This window comes from Phycodurus eques, chromosome 9, assembly GCF_024500275.1.
Source record: "Phycodurus eques isolate BA_2022a chromosome 9, UOR_Pequ_1.1, whole genome shotgun sequence".
Classification (NCBI taxonomy): Eukaryota; Metazoa; Chordata; class Actinopteri; order Syngnathiformes; family Syngnathidae; genus Phycodurus; species Phycodurus eques.
Window position 1 is genome coordinate 29,937,274 of NC_084533.1, and position 25,697 is coordinate 29,962,970.

Sequence of the window (25,697 nt, forward strand, 5' to 3'; positions counted from 1 at the left end):
GGTAAACCAGAGCAGACCGAAGTATGCTGAAAGTCACACGCGTGACCGCGAGCTTAGGGCGCGCGCTGCGGTGCTCGACTGGAAGTTCCATCTCACTTCCGGGTTCAAGAACGGTATCGGGACGCGTTTTGGGCCGACACGCGCACGACAGAATCCCACGTGGACTAGAACAGAGCTGCACGGTGGACCCGAACCAGGAAGAACGCTTCTGGTTCGTGGAGGTCACAGGTCAGCACTGCGCGTGCGCTCCACTTCGCGTGCTTGGGTTTGTGTATCCTGCGAATGCTTGTTTCTTGTATGTATTTTCTCTGTAATGTTTACTGTGTTTGTTTGTTAGTGTTGGCGTGCGCATGGTTTTAAAATATACTATGTTGCCTGACTCGATCACGGGTGTCAAACGGGTTTCCACTTGTAAAGTGCTTTTCTACCTTAAGGTAGCTACAAAACAATACTTTTGTATTGTACAGTAATATGGGTGCATAGGGCCTAAAAAAAACAAACTACCAACCCTTTATTGCTCAGTGACTGTTTTTTTTTTCTCTCAATGTCTTTGTCTCCAAAGTGGTCTCTGTCAATTGACTGTCTTGTCGTAGTAGAGCGGCTCCAATTACCGGAGACAAATTCATTGTGTGTTTTTTGGACATACTTGGCAAATAAAGATGATTCTGATTCAATGTAACAGACAATCGGCTATATCGGATGAGCCCCTCACCCTTAATAGTCCGTTCTATCGAGGTTCGACTGAATTTGCCGTGCTTTGAACCGGTCTCCTGTCCTTTCAGATCCAGAGGAGGAACCTGTTATGACGGATGTCGGTCCAAAGCAGAGCTCGCCTCCTCCTCCTCTTACTCTTCGTCCTCCTCCTCAGCGGACTCCCAGCAGGTCTGTGCAGCTTCATTTGAAGAACTTAACCAGCCCGGACCTTGAGGATGAATCCCTCATTCACTTCCACGATGCAGACTTACCGCTGTGCCTGAGCGTGGTGGCGTCCATCAAGAAAAAAAAGGCGGCGCTTAAGGAAGAGCACAAGATCTACGGGACGCCAGATTCAGAGGAACCCATTAGTGATACCCGCTGCCCTGGCTGCGGCGCCGTCCTGCACTGCGCAGACACCGCCGTCCCAGGGTACCTGCCAAGCGAGAAGTACAAGGTCCTGCTACGGGAGGAACGGCTCAATAGCGCTACCTGCCAGCGATGCCATTTTCTGCGCCACCATCAAAAGGCCCTGAACATGCAAGTGTCCAAGGACGAGTTCCGCAACATGCTGCGGGAGATCCGCTCCCAGAGAGCACTGGTCCTTCTCATCGTGGACCTCCTGGACGTCCCCGACTCGGTTGTCCCGGAACTTCCGGACTTGGTGGGTCCCAACAAACACGTGGTGGTTTTGGGCAACAAGATCGACCTCCTTCCCGCAGACTCGCCCAACTACCTGCAACGAATCCGACGGCAGCTGGGCCAGTTCTGTCAGGAAGCCGGGTTCGGGACTCAGGTGAGCGACGTCCACCTGATCAGCGCCAAGACCGGCTACGGCATCGAAGGGCTGATCTCCAGCCTGCAGAGGTCGTGGAAGTACAAAGGTGACGTCTACCTGGTGGGAAGCGCCAACGCGGGGAAGTCCACGCTCTTCAATGCGCTGCTCCAGTCTGACTACTGCAAGTCCAGAGCCTCCGACATCGTTGGCAAAGCCACCATTTCCCCATGGCCCGGTGAGATCGCCGCAAAGTATGAGTATAAGTTGAATGTTGGCAACTGGACTCTTGTCTGTTGTTGACGTCGTTATGATCGTGGCTCGCTATATCGCAGTTCACGTATTGCGGCTTCAGTACATTGCGGCTTTTTTAAATGTACAGTACAGTTACTCAACTGCATATTCTTGGAAAAGTAAACATCCTAAGCTAGTTTTATTTTTATTATCTATCATTTTGCACTGAAAACTGTTTACATATTGCAAGTCGAAAAGTAGTGCAATGAAATTTTCTCTTACATGAGATTGCGACTACGATATTGATCAAAATAATCATGATTCATATCATTTTGGCAATAATCGTGCTGCCCTTCCATAAATCATACATGCAAATCAGTCGCCTTTTGGCAAAATCAGCCGTTTTGAACTCAAAATAGGCCATTTCCATGAATCGTACAGATCCGATGAGTTTTTTCTGAGGGGGGGCGTGTCGCCATCGTCATAGGCTGTTTCGTACTCCTTGAACGCTGGCAGCCTGATGCATTCCACACATCCACCATCCACACACAGATGTAATTGTGAATATTACTCCGCGGCAGACTAATATGCTGGCGCATCAGCCTGAGGTTCCGCATGTGTGCCCGGGACCGGCTTTGAATCAATCACAGGAGTTGACGAGACCAGAAAAAGCACTTCCGCCGCTTCTGCTGTTAAGAAGTAACGGTAGTTTTACTCCATTACCATGATCTAAATGTCGGTCGCTGCTTTTATTCATCAATTATTGCTTATTTATCAACTATTTCGTGAGCGAGACTACGACTTAGACTTCCGCATTGGTGGTGTTTGCGCCAATCCAATTTTAAGCGCTAGTGACGTTTAAGTGTAGTGCACCAATCAAACGACACAAGAAAGTCACATGACCTCACACAACGTCTTCTGTTGGGCTTCCCGGGGATGGGTATTAAAACTAGATAAGCCAGCCTGGCTGATCGTCGTGCCTACGTGGCAGCCGTGTTGGGAAGGTCGTCGTTACCATGAAGGCAACGGCGCGCAACTCGTGTTTGCATTTAGACGAACAAAAGCAGCAGCTTTCATGTATTGCAGTACAATCCCAATTCCAATGAAGTTGGGACGTTGTGTTAAACATAAATAGAAACATAATACAATGATTTGCTGATCATGTTTAACCTATATTTAATTGAATACACGACAAAGATATTTAATGTTGAAGCTGACAAACTTTGTTTTTAGCAAATAATCATTAACTTAGAATTTTATGTCTTCAACACGTTCCAAAAAAGCTTGGACAGGTGGCAAAAAAGACTGAGAAAGTTGAGGAATGCTCATCAAACACCTGTTTGGAACATCCCAAAGGAGAAAAGGCTAATTGGGAAAAGGTGGGTGCCATGATTGGGTAGGAAAGGAGCTTCCCTGAATTGCTCAGTCATTCACAATCAAAGATGGGGCCAGGTTCACCTCTATGTGAAAAGTTGCGTGAGAAAATAGTTCTAGAGTTTAAGGACAATGTTCCTCAACGTACAATTGCAAGGAATTGAGGGATTTCATCATCTACGGTCCATAATATCATCAAAAGGTTCAGAGAATCTGGAGAAATCACGGCATGTAAGCGGCGAGGCCGAAAACCGACATTGAATGCCCGTGACCTTCGATCCCTCGGGCGGCACTGCATCAAAAACCGACATCGATGTGTAAAGGATATCACCGCATGGGCTCAGGAACACTTCAGAAAACCAATGTCAGTAAATACAGTTCAGCACTACATCTGTAAGTGCAACTTGAAACTCTACTATGCGAAGCAAAAGCCATTTATCAACAACACCCAGAAACGCCGCCGGCTTCTCTGGGCCCGAGTTCATCTAAGATGGACCGACACAAAGTGGAAAAGTGTTCAGTGGTCCGACGAGTCCACATTTCAAATTGTTTTTGGAAATTGTGGACGTCGTGTCCTCCGGGCCAAAGAGGAAAAGAACCATCCGGACTGTTATGGACGCATCTGTGATGGTATGGGGCTGTGTTAGTGCCAATGGCATGGGTAACTTACACATCTGCTTCAGCTGCCCCTGCTCCAGTGTGTTACAGTAACTTGTGTATGTGTTCACTGTGATGGGTTAAATGCAGAGAACAAATTTCGTGCATATGCATGCATGTTCATGACAATAAAAGGTGATTCTTCTTCTTCTTCTGTGAAGGCACCTTTAATGCTGAAAGGTACATACAGGTTTTGGAGAAACATGCTGCCATCCAAGGGGACGTTTTCACGGACGCCCCTGCTTATTTCAGCAAGACAATGCCAAACCACATTCTGCACGTGTTACAACAGCGTGGCTTCGTAGTAAAAGAGTGCGGGTACTAGACTGGCGTGCCTGCAGTCCAGACCCGTTTCCCATTGAAAATGTGAAGCTGTACATCGAGCAAGAATGGGAAAGAATTCCACCTGCAAAGCTTCAACAATTAGTGTCCTCAGTTCCCAAACGTTTACTGAACGTTTACCAAACGTTTACTAGATGGCGCCTACCAGTGTGGCCGCCTCGGTAACGCGCTCTCTAGTATTGTCTTTGTTTTTGTGTTTTTCGTCCGTCTTTGGAGACCTTACACGACTCACTTACACAAGGGGAGACCTGCTAACCATCAAGGAGGCTACTCCGGACTTTCTGTCACCAACTTTCGAAAATCCGCTCAGTTTTTTCCCCGAGTTACTCACCGGAGCGGCGTCCGCGGTTTTCGGCGCATGGATGCGGAAGCGGCGCCACAGAGGAAAACGAGCCGGCATTCAGGTGAAACTCCGCAAGAGAGGACACAGATTGGCGTTCCCGTCGATCCACCTCGCGAATGTACGCTCCCTACCCAACAAAATGGACGAGCTTCATCTTCTGTTAAAGACCAGTAAAGACGTCGGACGTTCCGCGGCCATGTGCTTCACGGAGACCTGGCTTTGCGACGCCGTACCCGATGGCGCCGTCACGCTTCCCGGCTTCAACATTCATCGAGCGGACCGCGACATGGAATCATCGGGAAAAACGAAGGGCGGCGGGATATGCCTCCATATAAACGAAAAATGGTGTACGGACGTCACGGTGCTCAGCACACACTGCAGCCCGCATTTGGAGTCGCTGTTTCTGAACTGTAAACCATTTTACTCGCCACGTGAGTTTGCATCGTTTATACTGGCTGGAGTCTATATTACACCGCAAGCTAACACGAGCGCCGCATTGCTAACGCTCGCCGAACAAGTCAACGAAATTGAAAAAAAAACACGCTGACTCACCCCTCATTATTCTCGGGGACTTTAACAAAGCTAAACTCAACCACGAACTCCCTAAATACAAGCAGCACATCGACTGTCCTACCAGGGAAAATAATACTTTAGACCACTGCTACACTACAGTAAAAAACGCATACCGTGCTATACCTCGTGCAGCCCTGGGCTCGTCTGATCACTGCTTAATTCATTTAATACCGACGTACAAGCAAGAACTTAAATGTGCGAAGCCTACAGTGAAAACAGTCAAAAAGTGGACCAATGAAGCAAAGATGGAACTTCAAAGCTGTTTAGACTGCACAGACTGGAGTGTCTTTGAAAATTCAGCTGGCAGCCTGGATGAATATACGGACACTGTCACATCCTATATCAGTTTCTGTGAAGAGGTTTGTGTACCAACAAAATCATTTCGGACATTCAACAACAACAAGCCGTGGTTCACTGCTAAACTTAAGCAGCTTCGCCAAGCTAAGGAAGATGCATATCAGAGCGGGGACAGGGCCCTGTATAATCGAGCTAGAAACCAGCTTACTAAAGAAATTAACATTGCAAAGAGGATCTATGCAGCAAAGTTGGAAAAACAGTTTAGCGCGAACGACTCGAAATCAGTCTGGCGTGCATTCCAATCGCTGACTAATTACAAGCGACGATCCCCCCGAAGCTGAGAACAATAGCACACTAGCCGACGACTTGAATACCTTCTATTGCAGATTTGAAAAGGAGCAGTTTCACTCCACACACCCACCCGGCCGCACCCGCGACCACAACCACACCTCTGACTTCTGCGTTAACCATCCATGAACAGGATGTGAGACGCATCTTCAAACAACAGAAGATTAACAAAGCAACAGGACCGGACCATGTGTCCCCATCCTGCCTCAAAGTCTGCGCGGACCAGCTCGCTCCAGTCTTCACTCAGATCTTTAACAGATCTTTGGAAATGTGCGAAGTTCCATCCTGCTTCAAACGCTCCACCATCATTCCAGTCCCCAAGAAACCTGCAATCTCTAGTCTGAATGACTACAGGTCCTGTCGCTTTGACATCTGTGGTCATGAAGTCCTTTGAACGTCTCGTGCTGGACCACCTCAAGAGTGTCACAGGTCCCCTGCTGGACCCCCTGCAGTTTGCCTACCAAGCGAACAGGTCTGCGGATGATGCAGTCAACATGGGACTGCACTTCATCCTAGAACACCTCGACAGTGCAGGGACCTACGCGAGGATCCTGTTCGTGGACTTCAGCTCAGCGTTCAACACCATCATCCCTGAACTCCTTTCAACCAAGCTTCTCCAGCTCAGCGTCTCACCTGCCATCTGCCAGTGGATTTACAGCTTTCTGACGGGCAGGACACAGCAGGTCAGGCTAGGGGAGGCCACCTCATCCACACGCAGCATCAGCACTGGGGCGCCCCAAGGTTGTGTCCTCTCTCCGCTGCTCTTCTCTCTCTGCACGAACGACTGCACCTCAGCGAACCCGACTGTCAAGCTCCTGAAGTTTGCAGATGACACCACTGTCATCGGCCTCATCAAGGACGGTGACGAGTCTGCATATCGACAGGAAGCGGAGCGGCTGGAGCTGTGGTGCGGGCGACACAACCTGGAGCTGAACACGCTCAAGACGGTAGAGATGATCGTGGACTTCAGGAGGCATCCTTCGCCACAGCTGCCCCTCACGTTGTCCAGCTGCCTTGTGTCAACCGTCGAGACCTTCAAGTTCCTGGGAATTACAATCTCTCAGGACCTGAAGTGGGCGAACAACATCAACTCCGTCCTCAAAAAGGCCCAGCAGAGGATGTACTTCCTGCGGCTTCTGAGAAAGCACGGCCTGCCACCGGAGCTGCTGAGACAGTTCTACACATCGAATCGGTCCTGTGTTCTTCCATCACAGTCTGGTTTGGTGCTGCTACAAAAAAGGACAAACTCCGACTGCAACGGACAATAAAAACTGCTGAAAGGATTGTCGGTACCCCCCTACCCACCATTGAGGACTTGCACGCTGCCAGAACTAAGACAAGGGCGTGCAAAATCCTCTCGGACCGTCCGCACCCCGGTCACCGGCTCTTCCGGCTCCTTCCCTCAGGTAGGCGCTACCGATCAACGCAAACTAGAACTAGTAGACATTCCAACAGCTTCTTCCCTCTTGCGATCAACTTCTTAAACACCTAACCTATAATTCCATTACAACAAGCTGGCAATTTTTTGACTTGAGTTCGTTGTCACATTTCTGTGGGGCCAATTATGTATTACTCGTGCACTCACTGCAGTTGTCTCGCCACGCTGCACTATTTGCATATACTGGCCACTCATGCCAGAGTAGCATCTGCTCCATTTGCACACTGATTGAGGAGTATCTGTAACATTTGCACAACCGACATTGTCCCAGATGATCGCACTACTCGTCACTTTAAACCGCATACACTCCTTGAAGTCTCAGCGCCCTTTGCACAATGGTCATTGCACCGGACTATTGCAATATTAGTCGTTCGAACTGCTCTAAGTGCTAGAGGACTCTGCATCTTTTTGCACAATTGTTTTTTGTCAATGTCTTTATGTCCCCAAAGTGTTCTGTAAATTGACTGTTTGTTGTACTAGAGCGGCTCCAACTACCGGAGACAAATTCCTTGTGTGTTTTGGACATACTTGGCAAATAAAGATGATTCTGATTCTGATTCTGAATGTTGTTAAAAGAAAAGGTGATGTAACACAGTGGTAAACATGACCGTCCCAGCTTTTTTGGAACGTGTTGCAGCCATAAAATTCTAAGTTGATGATTATTTGCTCAGAACAAAGGTTTATCAGTTTGAACATTAAATTACCTTGTCTTTGTAGTGTATTCAATTAAATTTAGGTTGAACGTGATTTGCAAATCATTGTATTCTATTTTTATTTGTTTTTAACACAACGTATCAACGTCATTGGAATTGGGGTTGTATTAGATTGCACTGTCTGCCCAAACGTGGATATTTCAGCTCACTTCTAACTTGAGAAAACACTGCAGTAAATTGTAGATGTTTTGTTGTAGTTTTGCATACACATCAGGACCACTCACAGCAACATCAGAATTTGCATTTTATTTTGTAATTTTTAATTTGTATTTTATTGGTGTTGATTCTGTGGTTAAACAATCAGAAGTTACTATTTACTCAATACTTGAGTAATTATTTCACTGTGTACTTTTTACTCTTCAATGTTTTTGGAGGACTACTTTTTACTTTTACTTGAGTCACATTATTGTACTCAAGTAACAGTATTCTTACTTGAGTACAATATTTGGCTACTCTACCCACCTCTGGAGCGGGCATCCTCTATTGCTACTCTTACGTTTAAGCAACATTTTTGCTCATCAGATCAGCCAGTGTGGTATTTGTTGCACTGGTCTTTTGTATTTTCACGTTGAGGTGCTGGAGGTCGTGGCCCTGGTTGCGGTCCCAGCGGAACCGCCAAGCACATACAACATCGACGACAAATAATTTTTTCCTGAAAAATGTTCATCTTGTACATCTTGTATTAATTAGGAAACAGCACTTACAGTTATCTAATTAGTTTACGGATGTTAAAGTTAAATGTATTAAACGACGAAGCGATGTTAGGGATTATGTCACAAGACAGAATTGAACTAACTTCAAATTTAGCAATGACCAATAAAAACAGAAAAATATTGTACTTAATATTTTCCTGGTGGATGCATTTGGGATTGGCCTTTAAAGTAGGTAATAGTGGAAAAATGAAGTGAAACAGACAATGATTGTAGTCAATATCTTTCTAGAATGAGAGCGCTTAAAGAGGAGGATGCTATTCATGTGGCACAGCTTGAAGCTGGCATCGGGTGCAGGTGGAGATGGGCCTGGCTCAAGTTGGAGGCCAAAACAAAAAAGCAAAGAAATGAGGCAGATTTAATTTTAATCCTAATTTGTACATCAACATGTACTTGAGCGGTGTAAATAACAGTTTTTCTGCGTGAAGAAAATTGATTTTGCCTTATTGTACTCTTCAGTCTTCCAGATTGCTTAATTTATGTTAAAATCAAAAACATTCTCTGCGGGAGCCCGGGGTATCCCCTCAGACGGCCCCCCTCCAATGTTTTTTTTTTTTTTTTATCACCTTTTTCATGCCTTTGGTGTTTGCATGTCTTTGTCACTCCTTTGCAGAGTTCGTCAATCACTGTGATGGTCCGGAACGTAACCACTGCGATAAACCAGGGACTACACTACACCTTTAAAACAAAACGCTGTGTAAATTCTACGTTTGGTATGAAGTTACCCTGTTGATGTGTCTGACTGGTGAAAAGTCTTCAACAACCAACAGGAGTCCAGTTGCCAAAATTAAACTTTTGCAGATTCCCATGACCTGGATGACTGAGGATGTCCAAAGTCAAATTGCGTTGCTTCTCACGGTGTGACGGTGTGCCGTCTTGTGTGCAGGGACCACTCTGAACCTGCTCAAATTCCCCATCATCAACCCCACGCCATACCGGATGTTCCGACGGCACCAGCGTCTTCGGGAGTCTCGCCGGCAGACGGAGGACGACCTGTCGCCCGATGAGCTGAAGTGTCTGAAAGACCTCCGCCGCCAGGGGTACTTAGTAGGTACGACGCGGGCAGAAGAGCAGGGGACGCGGCCGTGCTCGTCGGAGGGCTCAAATCGACTTGGCGTTTTGTGTTCAGGTCGCGTGGGTCGAACATTCCTGCCCCAAGTCGTTCATGGAACAATCGCCTTTGATCCTGACGCTTTAGCCTTTGGAGAGGATAACGACGGCGAAAACTGTTACAACGAGTGAGAAACATGATTGGTCGACTGACGGTGTTCTTCGGTGTTCTAACAAATCAAAGTTTCCACAGGAAAACGAGAGGACTCCCCTGGTAAGTTGACGTATAACGAGCTGAAAGATGCACACTGGCTGTTCGACACACCAGGAATCATGAAGGAACAGGACGTGAGTGGCAGTTCGCCGGATCGGCGCTTCAGCAGCTTCCCCTGGATAACGAGAGTCAACCTTTGTCCGTCCACAGGTCCTTGGTCTGCTCACCCAACAGGAAGTGAAAGCCGTGGTTCCGACGCGGGCCGTCGTTCCTCGCACGTATTTGTTGAAGGCTGGAATGAGTCTGTTTGTCGGAGGTCTGGCCAGGATCGACTTTCTGGAGGTCAGTCGGCATCGTGCTAACCCTCAATGAAAAGTAGCAACACAGCAAGAAAACCTTTCAAGACAGTTTTATTTCTCGGTTACTTTGGACTTAACCCTAAAATTAACTAATTAGCAGGTGACCACTAGTCATGTGCACCCTGATGAAGCTAGCTGTCAAATCAAATCAAGTAGACAAGTCATTCCCAAGCATAATGTATTTTGATTTACTTACTACGGTGGTTCTCAAACCTTTGACACAACGTATCAACCCTAACCCTCGAGACCAAGACCGGCTTCAGGTGTTAGAACACTACTGGATAGTTCCCTAAAAAGTCCACTCTTCTGTGTTGCGTTCGCAATCATTCATCATTCCTGACTCCCCAATCAGTAGAATTTGCAACGTGACAAGCTTTTCCCCAAAATGACAGTCTGTCAAAATGCCAAGTGTGGTTAGAATTTGGAACAGCCACTTCAACCCGAGTACAACGCAGCAAGAATTTTTAAAATTGGATGATTGGTTGCAGAGAAATATATATTTTTTGTGTGGTTATGGTTAGGTTTTAAACTTGTATGGCCAAACATCCGAGGGGGGGTTCTCGAGTCGATGCGTCAAAAAACTTGACTTAATTAGTGGAAATGGAACATTATTGTTGAGAAGGGCAGCAGAATAGCTCATGTACGCCAGTCATCAATTGTTTTTTCGTGAATTTGTTCTGGAGGATTTTCGAGGCCTTTGGAATGCTCATTCCACTTATCACGTTGCTCCTGTTAACACGTTTGACCTTCTTTGCCACACTAACATATCATTTCGGATTGGGGCGCTCCAGGGGGAGAAGTCCTGCTGGTTTTCCGTCATTGCCTCCAGTCAAGTTCCGGTTCACTGTCAGCAGCGTGGAAAAAGCAGACGCCGTTTATCAGAAACACGGCGGACGTGAGCTGCTGGGGGTGAGAGGTCGCCCGTGCTCGCAAGATTCCAGTCCGCTTGAGTTGGGATGGTAACAGACAGCGTTCTTGTGGTTTTGGCTTCAGGTGCCAGTGGGAGGAACGGAGCGCATGAAGAACTTTCCGGCGTTGACCCCTCAGGATTTCCAGCTGGAGGGTCGAGGTCCCCTGGAGGCTGCCGCCGATGTCAAGTTGTCGTCCGCAGGTACGCCGCAAACCGGACTCTGGTGTCATTGCTCAGTCGTCACGGAAACGGGCGCTGTCTGTTGTTAGGTTGGGTGGCGGTGACGGCATTGGAGGGACAGCGGCCGCTGCTGAGGGTTCACGGGCCACCCTCGGCCGGTTTTGGCCTGAGGATGCCGCCCCTACTTCCTCACGTGGTTACCCTGAAGGGGGCGCGCATCCCCAAGTCGTGTGCCTACAAAGTGCTGACGCCGGCGGTGTTGCTGGACGCCGGCCTGAGGCGGAAGAGAAAGACCACCAGGAAGGACAAGAGAAAAGCAGCTGATAAGTAAGAAGAGTCTAAAACATCTTGTCAAATCAAGAAAACATTTATTTCATCAAAGTCTAACTCCTAAAGTGTTGATGTGGGGAAAAAAAAAAAAGCTCAAACATAATAGCAGTTATTGCAACCATTTTCTTTTTCGGTTTAATGTACAGTGTCCTTGAGGGCCTTGAAAGGCGCTTACAAATAAAATGTTTCATTAATTAATCTTTTAATTGAGTTTCATGATGTTGAATGTTATTAGGCACACACAACTGTTTCTAATATTTTGACCACGTTGGTTACATGACTGTCAAAATATTGCAAACAGTTGTCAGTTTGATGACACACGATACACATATATAATAAGGCTGTAACAATTATGTATCGAAACCAAAAATCGCGGTCTTCAAACAGTTTGCTTTCACTTTTGCTTTTCACTACCTACACGTGTTTATGGAGCAGCAAAGTGTCCGCCCAACAAGGCGACACAGTCAGTGGACATCTGCACGGGTTCGACAGTACGGAATATACGCTGGCCCCGCTGCCCAAGTTGTGGGTTAACGTAGCAGTTAGCCGTGCATCGTTAGCCTCGGCTAGTCCGATCTGCTCACTAGGGAGGGAGAGGGACGAGGGAAGCGAGCAGCACAAAGTCACTGAAAGTCCAGCTTCGTCCCCAATGTTGTCCAATAATGTGAGTACGACTGTGCGCCAACAGTACTTTATTGCAACTCGCTACTATTGTGCGCATTCCATAACATGCCTTTCCCAACACTGCTGCAACACTTGTAGTGTAGTGTGCTTCGTGCACAATGTTGTTAAGCTGGCAGCACTGAGCTGTCACAACTCCTTTGAGACGGTAAGAGAAAAGTTGTGTTTTTACCTTTTTGGTTTGGAGCACAGATAGGAAGTCTCCTGCGGTGTTAACTCAATGTTTACGTTGTTGTTTGTTTCCTAAACTCCACAGTGTCGTTTATCCAGCCATCCATTTTCCTTACCGCTTATACTCACTAGGTCTGTGGGCATGCTGGAGGCTATCCTATCTGACTCTGGGCGAGAGGCGGGATACACCCTGAATTGGTCCTTAACCAATCGCAGGGCACACGTAGGCACTCTCACATTCACACCTACGGGCAATTTAGTCTTCACTCAACATATCATGCATGTTTTTGGGATGTGGCAAGAAACCGGAGTACCTGAAGAAAAGCCACGCAGTCATGGGGAGAACATGCAAACTCCACACAGGCGAGGCTGGACTTGAACCCGGGTCCTCCGAACGGTGAGGCAGATGTCCTAACCAGTCATCCGCCATGCGTCATTTAATTTTTATATTTTGAACAGGAGCTATTTTGTTGGAGAAAAGTTTTTCTCATTTTATTATTTCTGGTTTGCAGCACAGACCGGAGTCTTATAATTATTTTTTTTACAATCATGTATAATTGTCCTAAATAAATAGTCAATTTTTTTATTACAATATCTTTTTATTTTTTTTACCTCCACCCAAAAAAATGTGTGTATCGAACCGTGGGTCAGAAATCGTGATGCCGTATCGACTAGTGACTTGTTACAGCCGTAATATATAATATACATATATATTAAACAATGTATTAAAAGCTTACATCGAGCACTCAATTTTTCATGTTGGATTTCATGAGAATTTAACCTTCAGAAGCAACCTAACGTTAATCAAGTGGCTGCCAAAAGCTGATGAAGTTGACACTACTGTAAAAAAAAAAAAAAAAAATGTAAAAATTGCACAACAAGGTCCAAGGTTTAATTAGCTCAATCTGATCTAGAAAAAGATTGTCAAACGCTGGAGAGAAATTTCTGTTGACCCGATTGCCTCTTGACGTTGACGGGTCCTCGAGGTGATGTTATCTGCCGCATCAACACGCGAATAACAGCCCCACCTGCTGCCAGAATTGTCAGATGTGTTTTTGTGCTTTGGCTTCAGGAGGAGGAAATGAAAAGCAGCAGTCATGACAGATTGCTCATGAAAGGCCAGTTTGCGAGGATCGCTTGGTGTTTGGCAAGGGCGCAACGGCTTGACATTAGTTGCTTGCCGGCGTTGCGCCCATGTAGTACACGTTGACAAGATGGCGATTGAGGTGGCGGCGGTATTCGGCCTCCATGGGGAAATGCCGATCGCAGAAGATGCACACGTGACTTTTGAGCTCGGTCGGTGTGGGAATTTCATGGCTGGGCGTCTCCGGGTCGTTGGACGTTTTTTCTGCAGCATTTCCGTTGAGTCCCGAGTCGTCGCTGCCTTCGGAGGCACCGTCGCTGTTGTCGCTTACGTTGCCGCTGTCGCCGCCTCCTTCGTGGCTGCTGTGGACGCCCTCGTCGTCCTCGGGGTCGAATGCTTTGCCGCAATGCTCTGGCGGCAGGGACGAGGGTTTAGCTGGAGACGCCGGAGTGGGCGGTGCAGGGGTTGCGTCAGCAGGCGTGTCAGTGCGACCTTCTTCTGGCCTGTCGATGGGCTCCATCGTAGGTGAGCTCGCCTTTACCGCCGTGGGGGTCGACTCAACCGGGCAGGTGGAGCTTTCTGGTGCATCTGGAACGCCGGACTGGCCTTCCGGCTGATGTGCCAAAGATTTTCTGGTGGACCTCCTGGCCCTTTTGGCGGGCAAGCTGGACGAGGGCGGCGCATTGGCGCTGTGGTTGTACTTTGAAGTGGGATGCGACTTGTTGCCGGTTCGGAGCCGCCGGGCCTCGGAGGCTGGCGCGCACGGAAAGTTGAGCGCTTCAACCGCTTTCCTCTTTTTGGACTTTTCTTTGCCGTCCTTCTGAAGACCTTGTGGAGTGACGAGGCTCTGAGCAGGTTCTTCTTGTTCATACTTCTTGCCGCCGGACCTCCTTGGCTTGCCCCTCTCATTTCCATCTTGCTGGCCTGCCGTTCCTTCCGCTTCCGACTTCTCCCTCTCGTCCTTTGTCGCTTCCGGGTCACACGGTTTGTCAGTCATCGTCTTCTTGACTCTTCTCTTGGCCTTTACGATGCTCACCATCTCTTCTGGGTTTTCCTTCAACTTCTTTTGTCTTGTCGTGATTGTTTTCTCCTGCTCCACTTTCACTGCAGAGCCATTGCATTTCCTGGGAATCTCCTCTGGCTCATCTTCACTCTGCGCTGGTTTTCCGCTCTTTCTGATAGACAGATTGATGGGACCAGATGGTTTGTCACGAGGAACCGGCTCCTTAATGGGACCAGATGGTTTGTCACGAGGAACCGGCTCCTCGTCTGCCTCCTCGCCGTCAAAGTCCTCCTCCACGCCTGACACATTTGTTTTGGAAGGCTCCTCTGGTTTTTTTACCCTCAGTTTGACCTTGGAGACGTCCACGGTGACGTTGCAGCCGGAGTGTCGCGATTTGATGTGGTATTGCAGGTTGCACTTCTTGGAAGCGGCGTACTTGCACAATGGGCAGAGGAACTGGCGAGGGTTGAGGTGGAGCTCTACGTGCTTCTTGAAGTTGCTGCGGTCGGCCGTCTTGTACTCACAGTAGGGGCACGCCAGCGGTTTGGGACCGTTGTGGACCTGGCGGGCGTGACGGGTCACCTCGTGCTGATTGGCTGCCAGGTAGTTGCAGCTTTCACACTTGAAAGGTCGCTCACCTGCGCACAAAACACAACAACCATCAGGATGTGGCTGATGCAGCTTCACTTGACGTCATCAGCAGATGTTGTCCATCAGACAGGAAGTAGACTGAATCAGCATGTGTAAGCCGTAGAACATGCTTCAAGGGACAAATGTATCACATTGGAAGTGTTTGTCGAACAAACAGAAGACAACCAGATAGCCATTTTCTACAGTACTTGTCCTCTTTGGGTTAGGGGTGAGCTGGAGTCTATCCCAACTGACTGGGGGAAAGGCAGGGTACACCCTGGACTGGTTGCCAGCCAATCACAGGGAGCATACAGACAAACAAAGACTGGGCGCCACTCAATGACACGGTACATACAAACAAACAAAAAAGCATTCAAACCTCAAAACAATTTTGAGGTTTAACGAAGCTAATGGAGGAAAGGAAAGGAAGCTTCTCTTGCAACTCTTGTCAGAATAAAATACTCAAGATCTAAGGTCCGCTGTTTACAAGTGACATGATCTATTTCAAATCTGGTGCATACCGGCACTACATTTAATCGGAACAGTTTTACAGATGTGTGACGTGCGCATATCTTAGCAAGATGGAAGTATGTCGTCAACTGTATTTAGCATAGTAGTTGGGATTATTTTCTACACTTTTATTAAAGCAACAGCTTGACAAAATCAGGTTACACGTAGTTAAAAATATCTCTGTCGGCAAAAACCAGCTCTGGTAGGAAGTAGTCATGTTTTCAAATGTGTAAACGATGACATCACAACACATTTACGTCAAGACAGAACATGCACAGGCCGACAACATTCCTATTCACATGACCAAAATTTACTTTTGATCGGTTTGGCAAAAGGAATTTTCACCCATTCGGATTGGGCCCGTTCCAATTGAGGTGTTCATGGCGCAGTTTCATTTGTTTTGGGCTTCTAAATGGATTATACTGAAAACACAAAGCTCCACGTAAGCTCCAGGCTTGTGCCACCCCATGAGAAAAAAACTAACTTATTTGCTACTGCCTAACCTGCCTACCTAGTCTTCAAAACACTTCAACAGCAACATCGAGACACACATACACAAACACACACACTTTGTTTTTACCGTGTCGCTGTGCCATTCGAGTGCTTCAGTGGATAAACAAAAGTCACAACAACGAAACATTGTCAATACACACGCAACGTTTGTGGAACTTTCCAGTTGTCCAGCAATTGTGAGTGGCGGAACAAAAGCTGAATTTGCGCGTGCGCTACTGACCAGAGTGTGTCCGCATATGTCTGGTCAGGTGCGTCTTCTGAGAGCTGGAGTAGTCGCAGTATGGGCACTGGAATGGACGCACACCTGGAACATGGACACACACACGCACACATTAAGGTTGGGCAGAGAGCAGGCGAAACACACACACGTCTCTGTGTTTGTGTGGCTCACCGGTATGCGTCCGGATGTGCTGGATGTAGTTGCTCTTGCGGTCGGAAAAGTAGGAGCACTGAGTGCACGTGTGCAGTTTGCTGGGAAAGTGATTTCGCAGGTGCTTGCGCCAGTGGTACTGACTGACCGTGCTGTATGCGCACAACGTGCACTTGAACACTCTGCAGCAGCACGCACGCACGCACGCACGCACACACACACACACACACACACACACACACACACCGTCAGTTGTCAACACGTGGTAAGAAAGAGCAAAAGAGAACGAAAGAGTGAGAAAATGAAGGGAAAGAGAGGAAGAAATTGAAAGAGACCAAAAAAGAAATAGAGTAAGAAAGAAGGGAAAAAAAAAGAGAAAGTAACAGGAAAAAGAAAAAGTTAAGGAAAAAAAGAAAAGCGAAAGAGCGAAAAACAAGGGTGGAAGGAAGGAAGCAAGGATGGAAAGAAAAAAGAAGCAAAGTGAAAAATAAAAGAAAATGGAGCAAAAGAGGATCAAAGGAAGGAAAAAGAAAAGATGGAGGATAGCTGGGATAGGCTCCACCACGCCCGCAACCCTCGTGAGGATAAGCGGCTCAGAAAATGGATGGATGGATGGAAGTAAGGAAAGAAGGCAAAGAGCAAAATACAGAAAGCAAGCAAGCGTGCGCTTGACCTGTGGTCCTCTCCGTCCTTGTTGTGGTGTTTTAGGTGCGCGACGTAGTGGTCGTATCGGTTGGTGTTGTATCCGCAGCGCTCGCATCGGATCAGGCCTTTGGCGTCCCCTGCCGCCGCCGTTGCCACCTCCTCGCCCTCACCGTCGCACACCCGCGGCGAGATGTCCGGGGCCGTCTTTCCCTCTTTGGCCTTCAGTCTGCTGCGCCCCTCTACGCGGTTGACGACCGCCATCTTGCTGACGGCGTGCGTCCGCAGGTGGTCTACAAACCCTTTCTCGTCGTGAGCCTGAAAGTGGCACGGTTTGCAGTGAAAGGGCTTTTTCTTCCTCGCGGCCTCCGTGGGCACGGCAGGCGCCAGAGGCGCGTCTTTGCGCATTGGTGGCGGAGGAGCGGGGCCGCTTGAGGTTGGCGGCGAGAATTCGGCATCGTCCTCCCGTCCGCCGTTCTGTTGTTGTCGCGTGGCGTCGAGGCCCGGAGCCTCCGAGTAATCGACGGCTACGCAGACGCTGTCGTGGTTGTCGTAACCGTACCTGCGAACGAAGGCCGCGTAACGTCAAGCCGAGCATATGCGGTTCACCCGCGCGTCAGTAAGGGGCGCTCACCTGATGACGCTCTCATCCTCGCTGTCCGAGTAGCCACATCCCACCGTCTTTAGCTCCATCATCTCTTTGTCGTCGGCCACGCTGCCCTCGGCCAACGCGCCGCCGCCGTCCACAGCCGCCACAGCCGCTACGTTGGCCAGCATGACCAGCTGCGGGGCCGCCGAACTGCGGACATCGTCGTCCATCAGCGGAAACGTCTCCATCGAGAACATGGAGGGAGCCGCCATGCTGATTTCCTGGCCGCAAAAACATTTTCTTGCTTTAGGCCTCCGAAACAGAAACCAACTTGATATGTCCACAAGAGGAAAATAAAAAAACAAGCGGTGCAACAATTAATCAAGTCATTGACAACTCGTAGATTTTCAAACGAATCGACAACTTTATTGATAATCGATTAACCGTTCAGAGCCATTGTTCACTTCAAACTGTCCAAATTTTCAGAATCCTGTATATGTGCAATAGACTTTACATCGATTTTATCAGCCTGATCGGTATCGCCTGATAATTAGCATTTTATGCTGAATGGCTGATCGACTTTAATGTCATAATTCGTCGATTCGCTCCGCAAATGACATTTACTCCGTGTCGCTATCGGGCACAGTATATTTGAATCCAAAAGCCAGTTTATTTTTTGCCTTGTCTTTTGACATAGTACTGAAAATATCTGACGGCCAATGAAGTTATTTTTAAAAAATAAAAAAAATAAAAAATGTCAGCGGTATGGGACAGACAAACACGTCTGACACAGACAACACGTAAAATCTATAAATGTTTTGTGATGAGCGCTCCGCTTGACTGACTGGGAGCATTTCCTGCCGACATACTGCTTATATAGAGGAAGGCGGACGTGACTGAGGACAGCATGCGGACGTAAAGGGAGAAGGGTGCGCGTGACAGAGGACGCTAAAGACACGCCCCCAGTAGGTATACAGTTCCGGTATCTGCATCGGTTTGGCTAAGGACCCCCAAAAATGACTGCGGGCAAGCCAGCCTCCACTTGTAAAGTAGCAATCAAGCCAGCTGCCCCGAATTTTGTTCATACTAAGCATTACAGTAATAAGTCGCCAACTCGTGCAAAAGCCACCTTCAAAATAAAATCCTTCCAATAATACGGATGTATCTCATAGATTTTTTTTTAAACAGATTTTTTCAGTCAGGGGTAATGACAGCAAAATAGGCAGTTTTCAGAGACTTTTATTTTGAAATACAATATCAGATCTTCATCAAACCTCTTTTAGTGGAGTCCTTGGTGGTCTGTCACACAGATCTGGACTTGTCTTGCGATACCAATGGGATTATGTTGGGGTGGCTTTGGCTTAGTAGGTAGAACAGGTTCGAATCCCTGCTACGACTGTCCGCATATCTAAGTCTCCTTGGGCAAGACACTGAACCCTAATTTGCTCGCAGTGGACCTGGCAGCGCCTCGCATGGCAGCAGTCGCCCATCGGTTTATGAATGTGTGTGTGAATGTGAGGCTATGTGAAGCGCTTTGGGCACAGTGATGATGTAGATAAAGCGCTATATAAGTGCAGTCCATTTACCATTTATTTTTCTTAAAAAAAAAAATAAATAAATAAAAAATGTTTTAATGCATCTCAAGATTCAAATAACTTTGATGGTTGCATTCCTTAACCGAAGAGCCTTGACGTCTGTATTATTGGGAAGCCTTTATTTTGAAGGTGGCTTTCGCCTCGAGTTGGCGACCTATTACCGTATTGCCTAGTATGAACAAAATTAGGGGCGGCTGGCTTGACTGCTACTTTGAGTGGAGGCTGGCTTGACAGCAGTCGAAAAAGGCACCTACGAAGAGACGCGCTTACGAAGCACAGTTTGAACTGCAACCTATCAGTTACACGGAGGAACATGGAATCGAGTAGCCGCGAGAGAATCAAGATCAACAAATCCATGGTTCACAAGTGGAGGAAGCAGGAAAACGAGCTTCGCCAAGTCAAGAAGACGAAGATGAGTTTCTGCGGAAACAAGGCGAGGTGGCCCGAGTTGGAAGACCATCTCGAGCAATGGATTAATGAGCAAAGAACAGCCGGGAGAAGAGCCTCTACAGTCACCATTCGACTGAGTGCAATAACTCGGGCGGACAATTTGTTATGGATTGTGGATGCTTGGGCTAACGTGTCTGCTTGCACTGTTGTTTGAGCTTTCGTAAAAGCCGACATCATTTCTGAGGAGCCGCACGGCAACGAGACTGACTCCGACGAGTACGAGAGGGAACCTGCCGTGTTTGATGGAGAACTTGCCCAGCTGTACATTTGGGATACAGAACATGAAGACTTTGATGGATTTGTGGATGAGGATTGATCAAAAAATAACTTGAGTAAATTGTTAAATACTTCAATAAAGTACAACCGAACTCACTTTTGCTCCCGCTGCCTTTTTAAAAACATTGTTTTAGCGTGCATGAATGCTACCGTCTGTTTTAAGCTAGCGTATGTTTTACCATGCCTGCGCCCAATAATACGGTGCTCCTTATGTATGTGTTAAATACAGAAATAGTCCCCGTAACTGAGACTGCGCCTTTTAATACGGTGCGCCTTATGGTCGTGAAAATGCAGTACTTCCACATTCGGCAAAACAAGTCTATGCTCTTCCTCCCGGTTCGGCTGATGGAACCGTAGGGGCTTCAAAAGTCTGTATTATTATTATTTATTTATTTTTTTAAACACAACATGTCACCACAGAGCCAGCAAAAATGACAATAGCCAATGTTAGACTTTGTTTGTGATTACATACAGCTGAACCAGAAGTTTACATACATTTTTTTCACATTGTCTGACATAGGGCTGCACAATTAATCAAATTTTAATTGGTCATAATTTTGGCTGCCACAATTAAATTAGCTTGATCGGCGGCGATTTGTACATTTAAAATGCGGGCTCTGCACAATTGCATGAACTTGAAGCACTTTCTCAACCAGTAGTTAGCCAACCACTACGGGGCGGGTGAACGCATGGTTAAGGCTTCATCAAGCTGCCTAAATAACAAGCGAGCATCGTGTGCTCCCTGCAGCGGTATCTGGGAGACAGTAAGCAGTTACTTGGTGGACTAAGTGGCGAGTGAACAAGTCGTGCCGAGAGAAGAAAGTACAGCAAACATTGCAGATGATGGTGAGAGCTCGTCCCTCGAAAAGGGATCAACATCTGTTTTCTGGACATGTTTTGATTCAGGGCAAGTGATGTTGAACAAGAAGTCATCTGTAAAGAGTGCAGCAGAGTCGCTGCCCACAAGCTAACACAACTAATCTGTTCAACCGTCTAAAAAAACAAAATGGCAGAAAAACAGTCAAAAGTATTGGACAACAAATATGTGAAGCAAAGTGGCATTACCTCCACTGCACGGAAAACAGCTGCAGTAAAGCGAGCCTCCAATCGAAAAGATGAAGTCAAGCCAGCCACCAAAATTGTTCTTACTATGTTTTATGGTTAAGACTGCGAGGACTGGTGGCGTCTTACCTTAATACATAGTATGAACAATGGTCGAGGCGACTGCCTTGACTTTTGTGTTTTCGACTGGTGGCTGGCCTGACCAGTGAATAAAGTGAAGAGTAAATAGAGAAGGAAACCAAAACTGTTGAGTTCTTTACAGTTTGGGACCACAACTGACCTATGGTCAAGCACAACAATGGAACCTTGATTATTAACGATACTTTCAGGGATTTTCAAATGAAAAGTAATGTAATGATTTTGAGTTTAGTTTATGTATAATTTGAATTTGCTTCCATTGAGTTGCACTTCATGGTTTCACTCTGTAGTGCCATATTTATTCAGTTAGCCCTGGGTAAATTTGAAATTTTTGGATACATTTTATTTTTTATTGTCCATCACTGATTATTTAAAGTTTCATTGTGCACTGAAATATTTTTACATTGTTTGTTAAAATGTAGTGCAATAAAAATACATATGCTTTCAAGGGGTGGGTAAAAATATCCATTCAGCAATGCATTGTAATTTTTCTTTTCGCAAATCTGCTGAATCAATTCACCTCCTTCCCACTGTGAGGCGCTGTGTGTGTGGTTCACGTATGGATGGAAGCCAAACAAAATGGCTACTCAAGCAAAGCAGCATGAAGGGAGTGACTTCTACTTTGAAATCTGACGTTTGGGGTCATTTTGGATTCCCCTGTAAATCCGGAACACAAAAATGGACAAAACACACTCCAACCACGATACGCAATTCCAACACGAAAATACGCCAGAAGTCGGCGTCCCAGAACTGTAAATGGAGTTAAGACAGCGGTTTTGGAGTCACTGAAGTCAACAGAAAGAAGAGTAAAGTTTAGAAGACAGTGGCGAGGCCAGCCATGATGGACGGATTAGAGACCGTGGCACTCAAGAGACAACAGGAAGCAGAGCAAATGAAGATGTTGAGGTTCTCTCGAGGAGTGAGCAGGTTGGAGGGGATGACAAATGACCTCATCAGAGGTACGGCCAAGGTTTGATGTTTTGGAGACTTGGATGGTTTGGACACATCTAGAGGAGAGAGACTGAGTATATTGGTAGAAGGGTGATGAGGATGGAGCTGCCAGTTTCCTGCTAAATGCACAATGTGAATTAAAGGAAAATACTGTTGATTGTCTAAAGAGGAAACCATTTGCTCTTTCATTAATAAGTGAAATGTTGCATTTTCTCGTGTATTCATAACCCTTCGTTAACCAAGCAAAACTATATTTTATCCTTACACTTGGTTATTCCAATGGAATTGTCAGTAGAATACTTGATTACTAATTGCAAAAGTACTGAATGCAAATACTTATTTGTGCCAGGTCTGTTTAATGTCACTTCAGAAATAAAGTGAGAAAAAGTCATAGCATTTTAATAAGAGTAACTGAAAATGTACTAGGAATCGCTTTTGAAGGGGCAATAAACTAACGATTGACGATTGGCTTTGAAGGTGCAAAAATTTTGATTAGCCCCCTTGTTTTCTTTAGGTTTGATGCACTTGTTTATAAAATTTGTTTTGATAAATATGGATTTTAAAAGATATAAATATATATTAAAATATATCTATATTTTCTCGCTAAAATGCCTCAAAAGGACTCGAAGCTCAAGGTGTTGGACTTGCTACTTGACTCAAGACTGGCCTATCTCAACTTGGGACTTGACTCAGGACTTGAGGACTTGCAAAGCAATGACTTGGTCCCACCTCTAATCGCTACAAAGTGATTTTTTTAGTGGACATTTTAGGAACGATGTAGGTCCAAAAGTTTAAGTGGCCAATCTGAGCAGACTGTGAGCCCTGCGTGAAAGGAAGCATTTTCAGCGTGTTACGTTAAATGCTACTGACGTCATTGTTGTGAAGAATGCGTCCGTGACAAAGTTCGCAAAGTTTGTAAGAGTGGAGGGGGGGGGGAAAACGCTGGTCGGCCATTTTGAAACAGCACCACCACAGTCGACAGCGCCTCGATCGCAAAACAAAAAAAGCAAAAAAACAACTTGAACAGCACATCGAGGACACTCGCTCACATTATGTGAAATCCTTCAACCGTCAGGCAAAAAGTCTAAGCACTTTTACTCACAATCGGCAATCTATTTCCATTGATTTCGTATTTTGGCTGCGCATGAACTTTCCCAAAACATTTAGAAGCACATCGAAGAGAGAAGACTAAAAGCGCAAAGCTGCAAAATGAAGCTGTCAAACGAACGAACGTGGTGATTTGTTGTGCCACCATTTCACTTTTCAACAAAGTTTGCGGAAGCAAACAGCCGGCGAGCGAGCGAAAGCCTCCTCAAAACAGCAAATAAACAAAAACCAGCAAGTGACGAGGCTGAAGAGCAATAAAAGAAGGCAAAAGTGTCGCTTGCAAAGTGTTAGCCATGGTCCTGATCAGCGGCGGACAGCGCCTCCGCCTTTTCGTCTTTTTGTGGTCTTTCTGCTTGCCTCCATTTTCCGCAGTCTCCAAAGTTTGCTTGGAACGGGCGACACAAGGTCGACTTGGAGGTCGGTGAGCGTCACCCAGAACCCGGCCTCACTCACCCGGTCTCCCGCGACGAGCTTGTCGAGCGAGCCGTTGGCTTTCGGAGAACTTTCACACGACGACGACGAAGGAGAAGGAGGAAAAGTTTGCGCACATTCCTGCACACCCCACCGACTGACGTAGTGTCCGTGACGTCACCACGCTGGCCTCGCACACAACTCCGAAAAAACATCTCAAACTTCACTACGACCACGTGTAGTTTACTGCAATCATTTTTTATTTTACTACAGTACTTTTTCTTTACAGTACTTAATTTTACTACAGTATGTTTTCTTTTTCTACAGTACATTGTTATATTACTACAGTACTGGTACTTCTTTATTTTATATATAAATATATAAAATTAACTACAAAAATATTCTCAAACGAAACCTAACTGAACCAAATTGATAAATTAGACCAAATTATGATGTTAAGTACACATGTACTGTATGTTAACAATCCGTGTCAGTTACACATGTACTGTATGTTAATAGTTAGACTCAGTTGCGTGATGAGTGAGTGATTGAGTGGACGATGCGTGCATGGGTGTTTTAAGGTGCAAACCTATTCCAAGGTTAACCAAACATGATCTAACCCAGGACCAAAAGGATGGGCGGCCAGTCTGGATGTGCTGTTCAGTAGCTCGGAGTAGACAACAGCCCAGGAGAAAAGAAGCAACAGAGTAGATGTGGGCCACATTTGACTACATGAACTGGGACTCCTGGGCGCCACAGGTGTCCCAAATCAGCCCAGTCAAGGCAGACGCACTCAGCCAGCGACGCGTTGTGGCGCCTCCAAGAGGATCTCAGGGGAGAGGGGGAGAAAAATGACCTTTGCAATTAAATATGTAAATCTAAAACATATTTTATATACACAGTATGTATGTCTATGTTTAGATTTTTGTATCCATATAACTACATCTATCATGTATGTAATGGCTGAACGCACAAAATTCCCTTGCCTTGACCTAAAGAATACACGTTTTAAGATGCAAAGTAAACCTCATGCAAATCGGGTGACAAATGAGCAAGTTATGATTTATTTTCAATGTTGATGCATTACCTTTGATGGGAACAATGCCCCCACCAAGGTGGCCGTAATGTAGTCACGCTTTGCTGGCGAGTTATTAGGGGTACGTTCGGAAATTGACTCCAAGCGCCCTCTACACTCGGAAGATTCGGAAACGCAGAGCGTTGTTGGTGTGTGCCGTTCGGTTATTTAGAGCCCCGCACTCCCGGAGCGTCAGGCAGGACGATATGTTTACTGGCAGAACTGACACATTCATTATGGCGGACGCACTGACGTATCCTGGCTAATGGCCAACACGCTCGTTCGTAAATTCATTGTAAATGGAGGCGCTGTGTCTCTGAAAACTGCACTCTCAGAGCGCAGTTTGAATTTCCGAACGTACCCATAGGACTCCACCATAGTTTGTAGGCAGGACACGCCCTGCTCCAATATTACTGGCTCCATGACGGCTGCCGCTGCACTACGATTGGCTGTTGTAACCCTAACCCTATCCCAATAGAAGACGGCCTACTGCTTCCACAGAGCCAATCATGTTGCAGTGGGGCGTGTCTTGCCTCGAAACGTGGGTATCCTAATAACGCTTCGCCGGCCAATCTAGTTTTCGATATCTATCTGTGATTTCCAGTGAAATGACGGCTTACCAAAAAAAACCCAAAATAGTTTTGTTTCTTTTATTTATGTAATCAATTGTTCGCGCCTGTATTTCTGTACTTATTGGTAAATTTGTTATAAAATAAAATATGAAACCACACAAAGTAAAAACCATGTATTAAGTGCAAATAAATGTGTAACTTGATCGTTATTGTGCTTTTACTTGTACATGTTGCAGTTGAACTCAAAATGTCCGTTGTCAAAAAAACAAAAACAAAACGTAGCAAACCAAATGTTTTATTTTGAAAGGTCTCAGCGCAGTCGTTTGG

General features: G+C 46.4%; 2 protein-coding genes across 3 annotated transcripts; one reads left to right on the forward strand and one right to left on the reverse strand.

Moving 5' to 3' along the window:
* noa1 (nitric oxide associated 1) lies at positions 1–11,746 on the forward strand. The gene is given in 10 exon segments (XM_061686657.1): positions 1–228; positions 783–1,706; positions 9,384–9,548; positions 9,627–9,735; positions 9,793–9,895; positions 9,972–10,103; positions 10,912–10,965; positions 10,967–11,029; positions 11,114–11,231; positions 11,300–11,746. Coding segments are annotated over 10 exon segments (2,115 nt in total). The 5' UTR covers positions 1–23; the 3' UTR covers positions 11,542–11,746.
* rest (RE1-silencing transcription factor) lies at positions 11,622–23,872 on the reverse strand. 2 transcript variants are annotated; one of them, XM_061686362.1, is made up of 6 exons: positions 23,766–23,872; positions 17,779–18,014; positions 17,176–17,706; positions 16,524–16,684; positions 16,353–16,436; positions 11,622–15,117 (listed from the first exon to the last, which is right to left on the reverse strand). In XM_061686362.1, exons 2-6 carry the CDS (start codon positions 18,003–18,005, stop codon positions 13,562–13,564), a joined length of 2,559 nt encoding a protein of 852 aa, XP_061542346.1. In that variant the 5' UTR covers positions 18,006–18,014; positions 23,766–23,872; the 3' UTR covers positions 11,622–13,561. The 2 variants fall into 2 exon arrangements, with proteins under 2 accessions (XP_061542346.1, XP_061542344.1); XM_061686360.1 differs by having other exon boundaries at positions 23,670–23,872.
* Positions 23,873–25,697: the final 1,825 nt, after the last annotated feature.

Excerpts from the sequence above, each read along its gene's own strand:
- rest (XM_061686360.1), bottom strand. Across the intron at positions 17,707-17,778 it reads GAGGATGAGAGCGTCATCAG|GTACGGTTACGACAACCACG; the intron begins GTGAGCGCCCCT and ends CTTCGTTCGCAG. Across the intron at positions 16,437-16,523 it reads GCACATCCGGACGCATACCG|GTGTGCGTCCATTCCAGTGC; the intron begins GTGAGCCACACA and ends TCCATGTTCCAG.